Source organism: Lepisma saccharinum, chromosome 1, assembly GCF_977018435.1.
Source record: "Lepisma saccharinum chromosome 1, izLepSacc3.1, whole genome shotgun sequence".
NCBI classification, from domain to species: Eukaryota; Metazoa; Arthropoda; class Insecta; order Zygentoma; family Lepismatidae; genus Lepisma; species Lepisma saccharinum.
In genome coordinates, this window is record NC_139229.1 from 98,665,844 (window position 1) to 98,681,950 (window position 16,107).

The following is a 16,107-nucleotide window of genomic DNA, read 5'->3' on the forward strand; positions in this document are numbered from 1 at the left end:
ACCACGCCATGAAGGCGTATAAGGGGTGTGGGGGTAACGCCCCACACGTTCTTGATCCGGTCGTGGGGGGGGGGTGATGTGATCAGCTTCACGCCCCTGACTGCCTTTACCCCCCAGGGTTTACCCCAGGTACCCATGTTATTCGATGCTGGCTGGACGCCGGGGCTGCTTCCAATGTTAGAAAAGTTCCCGGATTTGAACCGACTAAGTAAATTTCTCTGACATTTCCATGACTTTTCAAGAAAAGGTAAATTCCCCGACTTTTTCAAGATTTCCAGACTGGTAGACACCCTACCACTTTTTATTGTGTTCAGGCTGGTTTGTGGTTTCTGTTGCAAGGTATGTCAAATATGACAATCGTAGCATGTTTTGTTTTTAATTCAATAAACAAGACTTTTTTTTTGTTTATCTAATTGTAACTTACATATGATGTATTCTATTATCTATAATTAGGCACCTTACATTGTTAGAGAGAATACAGTCAAAATCTGCTAATATTTACATTCCAGTTATCTTTCACCAAGTTTCCAAAGTTTTAACGAATCAAAGTACAATTATGGACTATATGAAATAAAAATTTCTTGTATTACATATTGGAATCATTTGTACATGTTATATACAAAAAAAATCACATATTTACTGTTAATAATTCAATCTTTCATGTGAAACCTGCCCTTTACATCATAAATACTATTTTATCACACTCTCTGCAGTTAATAGAATACAACACACTGTATGATTCATGATTGCACTGCATAAATTCACAATATACAAATATTAGCTCTTGCTATACAAAAAAGTAGATTATTTGTCATTCACAGTACAAATTAAAGCTTTTTTTCCTCATCTTCTGAAGATTTAAGCATCATGCTATTAGCTTTGTTAGGAGCCTTCTTCTCTATTACGCTTCCAACGTCAACTTCTTCTTCTTTGGATGACTTCTCGTTTTCCACATGTCGTCTTCTCTCCTTCTCAAGAACTCTTCCAATCTGCTCTTCCAATTCCAGGATTTCTTCTTTCTCCATCATTTGAACAATTTCATCTATTTGTGTAGGTGACAATTTCACATTTTCTTTTCCAATAAGTTCGATTACCTATGAAAGAGAACGAGATGCTGTGGTGTCAAATTTCTCATTTTGTACTTTGAGATACCTTAAACATCATGAAAAGGGGGGGGGGGATTTTACACAGTTCACTCTGCATTTATAGAAATATATCAGATTGTGGAAATTAGAAAATTTACTTTTATATTTTAACCTATCCATCCCTTAATCGACTGATCCTGTTTAAAGAGTAATGATTCCATTCAACACTCGCAAGGGAAATTCATCTTGCTGAGAAACCTGATGCACGACACCTAACTTTGACCACTTATAGCAAAATTTTAAGAGAGATTCTTCGATTTCTGCATTATGATGCCTCATCCACTGGCATATAATTTAATATTCTTGATTACCAAGTTAACAGCTGATGAAACACCCCTGTTAATAACCACATTTCATTTGCTAGTAGGAGCTCAGAAGACTACATTTCTACAACAAAACTCACCTTCAGAACATCCTCAACACGAAGAGCACCATCACGATCGCTGTCAATTTTCATCAGAACGTCTGCAATTCTCTCAAGTCGAGATTCATCTGGGGTTTCTTGAATCTTCTGGATACCTCGAATCAATTCCTCAATAGACACTAATTCCTCACTAGGAAAAAGAAAACCACCAAATTATACAATTTTGCAACATTCTACATAATAGCCAATATAAATCCACTGGTATTTTAATAAATCGATATTGATTTGATATTTTTAAAAATATCAGCACTGATACCATAAAAATATCAACCTCCATACAATGATATTGATAATATTAATGTGTTAAATCACATATTTGAATGATAGTTCAGCTGCAATACAAGATTTAAGGTGAACCCTTTGTTAATTTTTAGCAGATGGGACCTTTTTTATGCTGGGAGCTGTGCAGTGATGTACAACTATTGTCCACACAGTGTTGAATTTGGTTTTATTTCTTCAGCAAAGAATCAAACTCTTAATTGAAGTGAAATTTTTGAAATCACATTTTTCATCATGCACAGTTAGAAGATGATGATCATGATTTGTATTCTGCACAAAAATTCGTCCCCAGTAGAAGCGTTGCCAGTGGGTGCGCTCAGTCAGCTCACCCATCTGCCCACCCAAATTCAAAAAATACATGATATATATTATTTTGATAATGGAAAGTAACAAGCTGGTATGAGGTATTAATTATATTATCGACTAACATAACCCAGTTTCATTTAAAAAATGAAGAATGTTTTTAGAAATATTCTCCATATTAGTTGGTTTCCTTTCATTAACCTGTGAAATATAAACATGTAAACAAAACATCCTTCTTTCTCGGTTAGGAGATGCCGCAGTGCTTTTCGTCAATCGGTTTCCATTCTTGACAATTGTTGTTTTGTTCTGTTACTAATCATTCCGTGCAAAATCACCAAATTTTATGGGAACTGGTTGCTCGACTATTTTGTTAATTTTTCATATTTTCACTATATTATAACTTACTCAAAAATGTTTTTATTATTTTCTTATCTCCTGCCATCTTAGATTCACGCTTGCTTTTCTTCGCCGCAGCACGCAAAAATGAGCGTTTGCAAGGCATTAGAAAAAAGGCTATTGCGTGAGTTCTATTAAAGATAAAATGTTCTGGTTTTCGCTATCTTAAAGTAGAAGTCCTAACCTTTCAGAAAGTGTATATACACAACATTTCCATCTTAGTGTGCACGAGCAGTTGGTGGAGTTCGTGGCTTGGTGGTGTGCGTTTACATATTATACCCATATACATTTTTTTGCTTTTATTTGGAGAAAATTTGAGTGTAAATCAACACACTTTTTTGATTGCATCTGTGTGAAGATGAAATTTTAATTAGTCTGGGATAGTGCAAGCAGATCAAGAAGACTTAACATATCAGGTAAACATTAATATATCCGATTATTTTAGACAAGATACTAAAAAGTTTAAACTTTAAATGCCATCCATAGAAGTCATTCTGATGGCAGTGTAGAGGAATTTGAAGTTATTTCACCAGTTGAAGTTGAAGTTCAAAGTGATTCAATCAGAAGTCACAATCGAAGGGGAACTGATCGGTAAGTGATTCTCCTGTTTCAAACTCTTCCCAGTGATATTGCAGAAACTCCAAATGAAGTTCCACAACAGCCTGTATTAACACATTTTCCTCAGAAAACATTTAGCAATGTAAAGACAAGTTTCCAGGTTGATTGGCATGTCTTTTAAATGGTTGACACAAGTTCTAATAAAGGAAATTTCCTTGAATTGCTTGACCTCTTCTCACTCAAAAATCAACCATTCCTTGAGAAGAAGACTTTATGACGAAAGTAGACAAAATGCAAAATATTTACTCCCATCTATTCAAAACGAATTGTTAAAAATCATTGCAAAATTAATCATAACTAAATTTAGTGAAGAACTTGAACCGCGCTGGGAAGCATCTTCTGGGGGCGTCAAAATGATCAAATTAAACTTTTAACATACATTAAATCATTTTTTTAATGTTATCAGTTGAAAATGATTTATCTCATCATTGCGTTGATCGTTTACAAGCTTCGTTTGCCTTGTAAAAGCATAGAGAAGCCTTTCTTTAGCGTATGTCACTTTAATTTTTATAATATTCCTTTTCTTTCTTTCAAAATACAGGGAATTTGTTTGTTGAATTTTTAACACTAACCAAAATTGCATTCAAAATATTTGTAATAATTGTATTATAGGTATTAAGCATGAACAAGAATGCTCCAATACAGCATAACGCACTGATGGGGGGTGGGGTACATCATCAAACGTCGCTCCACCTTGAACAATTTATAGGGCCATGGACATGACCACTGAACCAGAGCCCACCTAAAAATATTATATCCACCCTTGAGCCCACCCTATGAAAAATTTCTGGCGATACCACTGCTCCCGAGCAACGCACACCATTAAGAAGAACCACATCTTGGGACTTTTTCTTTTCATGGAACTCTTTCAGTGTGTGTGAAATAGCATATTTTAACCATATTTGTACTCGATCTTACACTCTCTCCTCTGAAAATGTCAAATATGCAATGATTCAAAACTGAAATTATTTTTCAATGTTTTCTGTGTGCTTTAAAGTATTATGGTAATTCCATTCGAAGGAAGTAATCGAAACATGAAACCAATGGGCATATATTCCTTACTTTGTGTATGTCATGCAACCTGAACACCAGATTTTTACATTTTCATTCATTATATACTACTCTACTTTCTGCCCCCAATACAAACATGTATAATTTTTTCCTGTACTTTACATTTTAATATAGGCCTCTGAATACACATATACGAGATCCCATTGCATACAAGTATTAGAGAAATTTTTGTAATCTATGAAATTTAAACTTACGGCTTCTTGTCAGAACCTTCTACTGCCAAATCTTTCTTCAAGCGTTCTTCCTGCTTATGAAGTTGTGATACCACTGTCTCCATATTTCCTATCATGCGATTAACTTTCTTGAAGAGTCGTTTTGCTGCCTTCGTTTCTTTCACTTCTGTTCGAGGTTTTCCGGAAATTTTCAGTACTTGATGCAGGTCTTCAAGGTCCTTAACACAGAGATACATAATTATTATTACTGTTATTTGTAAAACTATATGCATGGAAAAAATATAAATTTATTTTCCATATTTTTACATACATTAGCTTTCAGCATATATTTTAGTTATTTTTACATATAATTTCCATGTTTTCAGTTATGTATCCTGTTGGTTTTCTATTCTCATTTACTTTAAACCTTTACAGTAGACAATGTATGCTGTCCTAATATTCTTGACAACAATAGAGAATACAATCTTACACTTTTGTGGTGAAATCCACGTTATTTTAAATATACTCCCATTACTTCATGCAGTATTGAACATGGTTTCAGTCAATACAATACAGCATGTTTCAGCAATTAAAAGAAAGTCTGGTAATCCATTGTTGTGGTAAAAAAAAATGTATTACAATATTGCATTAAAATTAATGTCATGTAAGCCTAATACAATGAATTGAGCTAGGTGAGTTGCTACTTAATGAAAACTGATATTTTTTACAACTGTAAGTCAATATCTTGATTAAAATAACTAAATATGTATTTACATATCTAACACTTCTTGGTACATATAAATTTGTTCTCTGCTAATAGCCAAGTTTTAAGCAATTAAACTGCACTTGTAATTCAAGAGAATCAAGTTTATCAACACTGTTCAAAATAAATTAAGAAAAATAAACTATAAAAAATACAGTGATTTGATTTGATTTAGTTTATTTTACTTCGCATTTTGTGCATCTTGGCTAATTTGTGAAGATGGGGATGAGTGATGAAATTGATGAATGGACATTCACAAACAACCAAGCCCGAGCGGGGTTCGAACCTGGGACCCTTGGTGTCGCAGCGCAATGTGCTAACCACTCGGCCACAGGGTCCAGCTGAAAAATACAGTGAAACCCTGATTTTATGTTCTCTGGTTTTTCCACATTATACATTTCATCTTGATCATTTAAACACAGGAAAATGTTATAATCTTTCCTCGATTTTACATTTTCCAGCATTTTGTTTTTTTCAGCTTGGTCCCCTGAAAAACATAAAATCGAGGTTTTACTGTATACACAGAAGCTGGTTAAAGATCAAGTAAAATTTCTTTCATTTCCAAATACTGCCACGTACGAAACCACTTGATTTTCCCCATTTTCTTTTTCAGGTTTTCCATGATTTCCAGGTCAGTAAGAATTCCCAGTGAGGATTCCGAAAATCCTCCCCCCAACATTTCCCCTACTGTACTCTTCCACTGCACTGGATTGGATGTACTGCAGGTACAGTAACTATCCTGGTCCATGCAAGTAATGCTATGGGTAACATCCTGTGGAGTTACTTGTAAAACATTATGTGACCCCAATGCCCTCAGGGGGGCTCTCCAGGAATTGACTACCATGCTGTGGGGACCATCACACCAGATTTGCTCAATCCAACCTGGCAGAGGTTAAGATCACCACTTTTGGTTGTGCCTAGTGAGCAAAGATGGACATATTGAGAAACAATATACATCAAACTTAGAATAGTTGCATTTCTGATTGAGAGATACAACTACAAGGTAAGGAATGCAGTACACAAGAGTGGAACACACTTAAAATATATTACCGCATTTACGCGTGTATAGTGCACATGCGTGTATAATGCGCACCCTGGTTTTTGATGGGTAATTGATTGATTTCATGTTTTAAGCCCACTTTATGCACACTAAGGCTAATCAGGACTGGACCTACAGTTTAAAGTGGGATGCGCAGTAAAATCCAGTTTCAAGAAATGGCTTTCTTAGTAGTAGGTTGTAAAGCTATTGCCATGCTGCTCAAGAGTGAATGACTTCGTATCTATTCAATGAGTCACCTGTTGCTATGTGGACCAAGAGGAAAATATCCTCTTGTGTAAACAATAAGTCTCCAAACCATGCCACCTCTCCCTCCATTGTGTTTAGTATCCCAAAGCTTTCACTCTTTAACCACCTTATTTATTCTGTAATACAACCTTGGTGACAATGAAGTTCGACCAGAAAGGAATATGTGATTAAATGCACAGAGGCATAGGCGGTGGAATGGGTGACCCGCAGAAGTGACGCATGTGTGAGCAGGCAAGAATCGTGATCCCAGTATGTTGCACCCAAGGTCACGTAAAGAACGAAAACGGGGAAATATACGTGTGACATTGAACTTCGACCAGGCACCAGACCCATACGGAAAATTCCAGGTAGTGGCGCATTCGACGGAAGCATGACGTCACGGACACGATAAGGGAGTCCGCCGTATATAAGGGCGTGCTGTGCACCGAGGAACCGCAGTGCATCATCACCACGGCCAGGGGCAAACCTATTGACAACACCGTGAGGAGAAGAGTGGTGGAGTTGCAACGGGATGGACTCAGTGAACGGGAAATAGGGCGCCAACTGAACTTACCCAAGTCAACCGTCCACTGCATCATCAAACACCACCAAAATATGGGTACTACAGAGCTAGGTAAGGCCCCGGGTCGAAAATGCCTGCTGAGCGTGCGTGACCTACAGATATTTAGGCGCTATATCCAGACCAACATGTTTCTGTGGCCGAATTACGACTGTGGACTCGAGAACGCTCTCACATTGAAGTGTCAACCAGAACCATTCGCCATTACCTACAGCGATGCGGTTACCGAGTGTACAAGGTGAAACGTAAACCCTTCCTTTCCATGTTGAACAAAGGCAATCGACTACGGTGGGCACGAATGTACCGGGGATGGACATTTCGGCAGTGGAACAGGGTTTTGTGGACGGACGAATCCATTTTCAATGTTGTGTACAGGAAAATACAGAAAACAGTAATTTGTCGGAAGGAGGAACAGAATGAAGCAAAATTTTATGCACGTCGGGTACAGAAACCTGCGTCAGTGATGGTATGGGGATGCATGACGGCATCTGGGGTTGGCCCACTACACGTCTGTGAGGGCATTGTGAATGCACACGCCTATACACGCATACTGGAGCAGCATCTTCCCACAGTGCGAAGGCACCTGTTCCACAGGCGGCGTCTCATCTTTCAACACGACAATGCCAGGCCTCATACAGTGCGGCTGACAAGAGAATGGTTGACTCGCCATCACGTGCGAACTCTGCCATCACGTGCGAACTCTGCCATGGCCACCATCGAGTCCCGACCTCTCGCCCATTGAGAATGTGTGGCGTGTTCTTAAGCGACGTGTGCAACAGAGGGGACCCACGACAGTGGCTGCTCTTATCGCCTGCCTGCAGGAGGAATGGCACCGCATCGATGTGGAATACCTTGAACGACTAGTCCGCAGCATTGCCACAGTTATTCACCGACGGGGCGGCGTCATACCATGGTAAACAGGATCCCCTCTAACAGTGGTCTAACTTCAATGTCACGTGTAGATGGACGAAAATGTTTTATTTTGTGTGGACACCATACATTGCTGCGTTGCAGCGGAAATTTATCTTTTCCTTTTGTTCCATGTAGCCTGCTGAATAAAATATGTTCAGCATATGAATGTGTTCTCCTTCTTTCACAACGCACTCCTATATTTGTGACTGGTCGAACTTCATTGTCACTAAGGTTGTAGTAGAAAGGAAGATCAAAATTACGTTATGGATTTGCAGTGTTCAGGAAGTTATTTTCTATTATTCTCGCCCAACAAATGCTGCTGATATGCAACCCATGTTACGGAAGGTGCATGCTTGAATTGCACTGCATTACATTACAAAGTGAAAAATCGTGTGAAATGGCCTTCAAACTTTTATACATGGTTTTGCTCATTCCTTCTTTACTTTTTCTAAAAGAACTTCAAAATATGTACTTTTTCTTTCCGTGACTAATATAACATTTATACGAGAGACATTCCGGAGCTTCAAACTAGAAGCTAGCAGCACAAGATTTCTTCCATTAAGGAATTTACACACTCCATATATATATATTATTATTTAGCCAGTAACACATTTTAATTATTGATTTCTTTAATCCAAAACACCATAGAAATCAGAACGTTCCTTCATTTTGTGATGAACTTATTTCAACCACATTTCGCAGTAGTGCTGTTATCTTGAATGGAATACTGTTGCCATATTCAGAAACTGCAGGATTTAAGCTTTACAATGATATATAACATGATAGGGTTCCGTAAACATGAAAAATCAATGCAAGTGTCACAAAATAATGGAATCATCCTGTACGGTTTCATGTTGGCTGTCTGAATTATTCAATGCATATTACGCACCACAGTTTTTGGGGGCAAAAAATTTGGAAAAAAGTGCACATTATACGTGAGTAAATACGGTAATTGTTTCCCAAAAGCAAACTGGATTTCTAATAAATTTTTCATTATTTTACTTATGTAACTGATGGAAAAACAAACTCTTCTGTAAATCACATACCTCCTTGTAATCAGCCATTTCTTCCTTAAGATCATCAAGTGCTTCCGTCTCAAGGAACAATTTCCTTTTCTCCTTGGATATGTTACTTAAAGCTTCTTCTATCACTTGAATATCTCTTGAACTCAATTCCTGAAACAAGAATAGGAAACTTCATACAGTCATGCAAACAGAATACTCTAAAAAAGAGAGATTACCAGCAATCAATTTAGACCTCTGGAGGTTAAATTTAAATCAATGTGAATAAGATGTAAATGTACAAAATAATTTATATATTTTGCGTATGTTTTCTTCTTTTAAGTGCATTTCCACCTGCCTATTTTATTAAACATAGATCTTTTGAACTCAACAATTAATTGGCCTTATTCCTAACATGTGAATTTGTGTTTATTTTAACTATGCTATCAAATGTGTAAGACCTATAATGATCTTAAATCTGAGACTGTCAATATATCTACATACAGTGTCTTTCACGGCAAAGTCGCCCATGCAGTAGCTGCTAACATGCCAGCCAGTGAGAGTGCATCTGACAGCATTTAGACTCAGCTTTACTCTGACCTTGGCACTGGATGTGGTAGTGCTTCAGTATCCAGATAGCTGGTGTCCAGTTTGCACGTGTTTGTGAACTGTCAAGGTGTCAACAACTGTTTTAGTTTTCATATTACTGCAGTCTAAGCCGAACATTAGAAGAATTGAAAGAAAACATCAGGAGAGAAACTGAAGTAATTTCGGAAGAGGAACTGATACGTGTTTGTGAAAATTTCCTAAAAAGATGCCATACATCTGTGGATGGAGGAGGACATTTCCAACACCTCTTGTAGGGAAGTTAGGAGTTTTGCAGCAGAATTCTCAGATGTTCCTGTTCCACACAGAGATGGCGTTAAAAAACGAACAAGGTACATGCTCATTTTTTTAAGTGTAACTGTCAATGTAATTGTATGAGCTTATTTTATTACATAGCTAGCAGTTCCAGTTACGTGGATGTTCCATCCAGTTTGCATGCAGACATGCTCTCACTGCCCGACATGGTAGCCGCTGCTCCGCAGGAAACTTGACCATGAAAAGCACTGTATATGTTCCTGGAAAATTTGCATTCTATACTAAGAATTGATTAATGTATGATACCTAAATGCCTAATTGAATGATGTTCACTCTGCTGTAATTGGTTAATAAAAATAATTGCCAGTTCCAAAACACTAACCTCATCCTTCTTCTCTGGTGGCGCAGGTTTCTCTGCAGACACAGTAACAATCTCTGGTGCAATACCCGTTGTGTCCTGTATCACAGGTGCCTTATCCTCCAGCAGCTCTTTGGCCTGCAATAATGAAGCATACGACATGAATGGAGCAGTAAAAGTATAACATATAAAATATTTCCTAATATTATGAAGGAGATATGCTTGCCCTAATTTTGTTTATCACAGTCATAATTGAAATATGGAGAAAGATGACAGTACAAACTTTCAAAGAGATATAATATGAATGAGACATTAATGTGCTGAAGACATGATAAATATCATGCATATAGATGCACAGAAAGTAGTAGTTAACAAGTTTGCATTAGATGCAAAATAATATAATGCAGTTATTTGGTTGTTATTTTTCCTGCAATGTTTTGCCCTGGTTTCACAGAACTTTCTCAACATTACATGATAAACACATAACACACAACCTTACATGGTTAGTCACTCTGCACTTCTAAGGAATGTATAGTTTGATCCTTGTTTTTTGTGGAAAGTAAATTGGTTGAGTTTCCATGGCCACCTTCCAATTTTCAGCACAAAAGTGGAAGATTTTAACTTGCCAGAACAGTTGAAGGAGAAAGGGGAGGGAAGACAAGATTAGAATACCCTATAGAGAGGAGGGGAAGAAACAACCAGTTATGACACATGGGGAGGTACAGCAAGTTAGAAAAAACACAAACTATACAATCCTTAGAAGTGTAGAGTGACTAGCCAGTTGAGGTTGTGTGTATATCTTCCTGTAAGCTTGAGAAAGTTCTGGGAAACCAGGACGAAACATCACAGAAAAATTTAAAACCATTTAAGATTACCACATTATATTATTATTAGGGCTTGGAAGTTGATGAAAGATCAATTTTTTTCTGAGCCTTGAAAACAATGCTAAACCTGATATCACTGATATCAATCCATTTCCCTTCGGTTAGAACCAGAAAACTTTATTTTTATTTTGCATTTTTTTGGCCTCTTTTGCTTTCAGTATTCTTCTCCTCTCTTGTTGTCTCATGAATTTTAAATGCATTTGCTAGCATAACTTGCATATTCAAATTTCCTGACATGATCATTTTAGCAAGTTTGCCATTAATCGAAAATATGGTAATTTATTGTGGTAAATTTACATTATCTCCAGTAAACTTAAAATACTATGTGTGAAGCCTACTTTGAGGTTCCTTTGGTGGCCTCTATTTTTGCTTAATCTGTGGTTTTAAAGTAAAAGTAGTCAATATTTAAAATATAAATATAATTTGATGTACGCGAAACACAACCTTATTTTCAAATGCAGGCGAACTATTGTATAGTGGGAGGTCCACTCTGAAAGATGATGAATAACTTATACAGAAAAACCTTGCAGTGTATTTTATGTAACCTTGAAGTAAAAATGAAGAAAACTACCTCAGCACTTAGGTAAATGATTTTATCCCTTTGCTTCAGTTCTTTAAACATCAAACAACGGGTTTTATCGAATTAATCAACTACTCTCTTGTAATTTTTGAAAAATCAAGCTTTCATTTTCAGAGCGAAAATAAATTTTAGGTCACTTTTTAAGAATTTTAAGGTCAATATACATGGGTTAAGTCATAAGTCAAGGCAACTATGTTTTCCTCGCGAACAGATCTAAAAATCTAAGATCTACATTTGAAAGTGTATGGAACGTACTTTCGAAAGAAGCCACCAGATGTTGTAGGTGAACAAAGGTGGGGTAATAAGCATGCACCCAAGTTCAGTCGGTAATTGACAGCGTTCGAAAATGGAGGTCATGAAGCAGGAGCAACGTTCGAATGTTAAAACAGCAGTTCTCCGTGGCAGAAATGCGCGGGAATGCCATACAGAGCTACAGGAAGCACTGGGTGTGCATGCCATGTCCTATCGAACAGTGGATAACCTGGTGAATACTCTGAAGGTTGTTAAACAGTGTAGTCTTGTGTACTTGTTGTTCATGCCATAATAAAACACTGTTGTCCAATGTCCTGTGTTCTGCTTCTTCCCTACGAGAGTCTCCTGCATCCAGATTTCATCTGGTGGCTTCACTTGAAGGTACATTCCATACACTCTCAAACGTATATCTTAGATTTTTCGTGTTGTCCCCTGTTCGCGAGAAAAAAAAAATAGTTGCCAAGACTATTACTTAACCCTCGTATAGGTCATTTTTTGACATTCTTCAGGTCATCAACTTCCGAGCCTAATTATTATTCATCCACAAAAAGTGGTTAAACAAAAACAAACATCTCATTCATATTTTCAATGAAGTGCTTGTAATGAAGAGTACCACTTACTGCTGCACAATAACATGTGTGTATAATTGCCAATGCCACATCTCAAGGTTTTGACACAGCACCTCTTCTCTTGCAAGGTGGATTGATTTAAATCAGGTGATTTCTTTTTTAAATCACTGATTTAAATCACTTTAAATAAATAATTTATAGAATAATGTACATACGGATTTTGTAGATATCAGAATCACTGTTAGTGAAAGTACATTAATCTCGTAATCATTTAATGGGTGTTTATTAAGCTCTAAGATAGGAAAATAAAGGAAATAAATTATATGTACTGATGGTGTAAAGCTGATATGAAAGGAAATGTAAACACACATTTCTCTTGATTTAAAATTCAGTAATTTTCATAGGCAAAAATAGCAAACATTTTATGTAGAAAAATATACAAAATACTAATCATAAAACCTTAAATATTATCATGAAACTAAATAAACCTGGCAGCTGATACTTTTAAAACTATCATTAAAAAATCTCAAAATTTCAGCTACAAAGACTATAAAATTATTTAAGTAAATATTTTAAGTTACAACTGTAGAGTACATCCAGAATGTTTTATTTTCATTGGAAGAAAATTTACTGAAATTATTATAATTTCATTCAGACACTCAACAAACATTTCCATAGTAGGGACAGTATCAGAAACAGAAAAATGTATATTTACGTACATTTTTTATTTGGTTTAATCAAACTGTTCAAATATTTTACCGGGCCATTTACTAAAATCATAAAAATCATGATTTTTATCCACCCTGTTCTCGTCTTCAGGTGAACAAATGTATTTTCCTATGCTGGGAATCAAACCTAAGACAGAGATGTAACTTTACTACAAATCCAGTGCTCTAACCAACTACTCCATGGCGTGCTCATTCACAGAATAACATGGACATCTTGGGTACATCACATTACCCAAAAATGTTGTTCACAAGCATTTTTGAAAGCTGCCAATTGACATGAATGTCGTAATATTGAACTTACTTTCTCCTTCTCTTTCTTCTCTAATTCTTCACGTCTCATCTCCCGCTGCTCTTCTTTGATCTTCCTTTCTTCCTCCTTTATGATTTGTAGTTTAAGTTTGTTGTCAATTCTTCCTTCTCTCTCATCAATAATCGCTTGTGCTTGAGTTGCCTGGAAAAATTAAATCAGAATGAAACGTTAACACCTGCATTCAATTACACCTGACACATACACATTGTTGCGGTTAAAGTCAATAATTCGCAAAATGGTACTGACATCACAAATACAATATTGATGTAGTTTAATTGGTACCATGTTGATATAGAAATATTGATAAATTGGCAACTATTTCGTAGATCCAATATTTCTTTAAACAGCATGCAACTTGTACAATTTTAGTACCATTTAGTTGCTGTTTTATAAATGCGAAGGTACGTTAATATGCCCTGTTTTGCAAAGAAAACATCTGTTGTCACTGGTTTACGTAAATTAAGAAACACTCATGTCCTTTCCAATGTTATGTAAGATCAGTAGAATATCAGTTATCGATACCAGCACCAAATCAGAACTTCATCAGTATCATCAAAAATTTTATAATGGTTCATCACTGATAATTATTATATATCATGAAAATATATCAATTAGGAATGGAACATATTAACTGGTACTACACCACTAGCAGCCAATATACACATATCAGTGTGTCAATAATTTTGATTTGATATATCTCTAACTAATCTGTAATTTATTGCAAAAATTCTGCCATTTTGTTGCTGTTTTTATTAACATAACATGTAAGTCATATTATGGTTTTGTAAAGTAAACATCTAAATATGTAGTTGCTTTTTCAAAGTTAAAAACACTTCATTAAAGAGGTTAATAAGTCATTCAAGGAACACTTGCAACTTTGTACTGGGTCAGTAGAATATCAGTTATCAGTGTTGGTAAATTTTATATCGGCATATTATTGATAGTGGCAAAAAATTCATATCAGTCCAACCCTAATAAAAATACTATCAAAAATATCTGTAGAACAAAATTATAAATTATAAATGAATATTCAAAAATTAATAATAAAAGACAGAAAAATCTCAGTCAGAATGGCTGGTCATCTGTGTGCAGTACATTTATATTACATCTCTTTTGCTTTTGCCTTCTTACATTTAAGAAAAGCAAAATTCACACTCTTCCTTCGCTATTATCTGAGAAGCATAATCATTATTAATATGTGTAAATTTACGATAAAAAATAATATATCAAAATTTGAACATTGTTAAAAGCGTAAGTTAATATTCACCAAAGTATCAGGCAATATAGAGATAGTGGCTTGCAGTTGGTCACTTGCTGGAATGTTGTCTGGCAAGTAAAGGGCACGTGACAGCAGCAAGAGAGACGTTGGTACTCGCTCGTTCAGATGAAGATCCAGCCACTGCTGAAGTTGGAGGCGGAGTCTTGCTTCAGGCATTCCAAGTGACCTCATGCCTCTGGATCTGCAGGCCTGCTGCAGTTCAGACAATGACAGAGAATCAACACCTTCCCTCTGAATAACCTGTAAATAAAAAATTACTGCATTTTAATGCTCTTCACTACTGATGACATAATTATAGTATGACCTAAAACAGACAACAGTTGTTTGAAAACCTTGCTGGCAGTAGTTTCCTACTCAAACATTCCAGCCGGCCTCCGTGGCAGAGTGGTTAGCACATCGCACTACAGAGCCAGGGGTCCTGGGTTGGAATCCCGGTCTGGGCATGGGTGTTTGGGAGTGTCCATTCATCTATTTCATCATATCATACTCATCCTCATCTTCACAATTAGCCAAAAAGTGGAACAAAAGTGAAGTAAAAAAAACACATCAACAAAAATCAACAAATAAAACAGTCCAACTGATCTCTGACTGTCTTCTCCCATGTATTCTGGGAAGCTTAACCTTCAGCAGACGGAAGGCTCTTCACATATATTACCTCTAAAAACAAGCACTTTCCAGGAAAAAAGATCAAGAACTAACTGCCAGAGATATTTTTTCTTTCATTTTAGGGGAAGTGGGGGGGGCGACTTTTACCGGAGGTGAAATTTATGTATTGTGCTTCTCAATAATAAAAATTAAAGGAAGAAGATAAATATTGAAATTTTACACACAAAATACAATAAAGTGCTTATGTTTACAAATGATGAAAAATCTGCTTGTTTTCTTGGATCTACTTTTATGCACGAATATGGAGTATTTATTACTAATTTAATTGCATAAATAGCAATTTCATTTACATTTCTTTGACCAAGCAATTGATATTACACTTAATGGCTGAGAAGTAGGTGAAATTAGGACTGCTTTCTTCTGGATTTAAACCTGGAACTAGCTTCACAACAACAATCAATATTAACAATGTAAAAAACATTCAGTAAGTCTTTGAAAAGTTATGTTGACCAGAATGTTTCATTTTTCAATGTGCAAACGGAGAATTGTTCTTAATACATCTAGATTGCATTAAGTACATTCTCTTTGCTGTCATTCTAAAATGAGCCAAAATATAGTCGACTTAAGTTTTTGGTACAGAATGGTTTTATCATTTGACTGGTGATTTTATGTCACACAATCATAAGGTCACAAGACCATGTTCGAAGGTTGACATAGTGTACACTTACCACTTATCCATTCTTACCCTAAA

At 36.2% G+C, this 16,107-nt stretch overlaps 1 protein-coding gene across 1 annotated transcript in view; it reads right to left on the reverse strand.

The window, feature by feature from the left end:
* Positions 1-566: 566 nt before the first annotated feature.
* Positions 567-16,107, reverse strand: part of LOC145998583 (mitochondrial proton/calcium exchanger protein-like) — a 49,594-nt gene continuing 34,053 nt past the window's right edge. The window contains exons 6-12 of the mRNA XM_083135025.1: positions 14,739-14,990; positions 13,463-13,612; positions 10,173-10,286; positions 8,975-9,103; positions 4,431-4,627; positions 1,549-1,699; positions 567-1,094 (exon numbers count right to left, since the gene is read on the reverse strand). Of these exons, the coding sequence (XP_082991151.1) occupies positions 828-1,094; positions 1,549-1,699; positions 4,431-4,627; positions 8,975-9,103; positions 10,173-10,286; positions 13,463-13,612; positions 14,739-14,990 (1,260 nt within the window). The 3' untranslated portion in view covers positions 567-827. The remainder of the gene's footprint in view (positions 1,095-1,548; positions 1,700-4,430; positions 4,628-8,974; positions 9,104-10,172; positions 10,287-13,462; positions 13,613-14,738; positions 14,991-16,107) is intronic.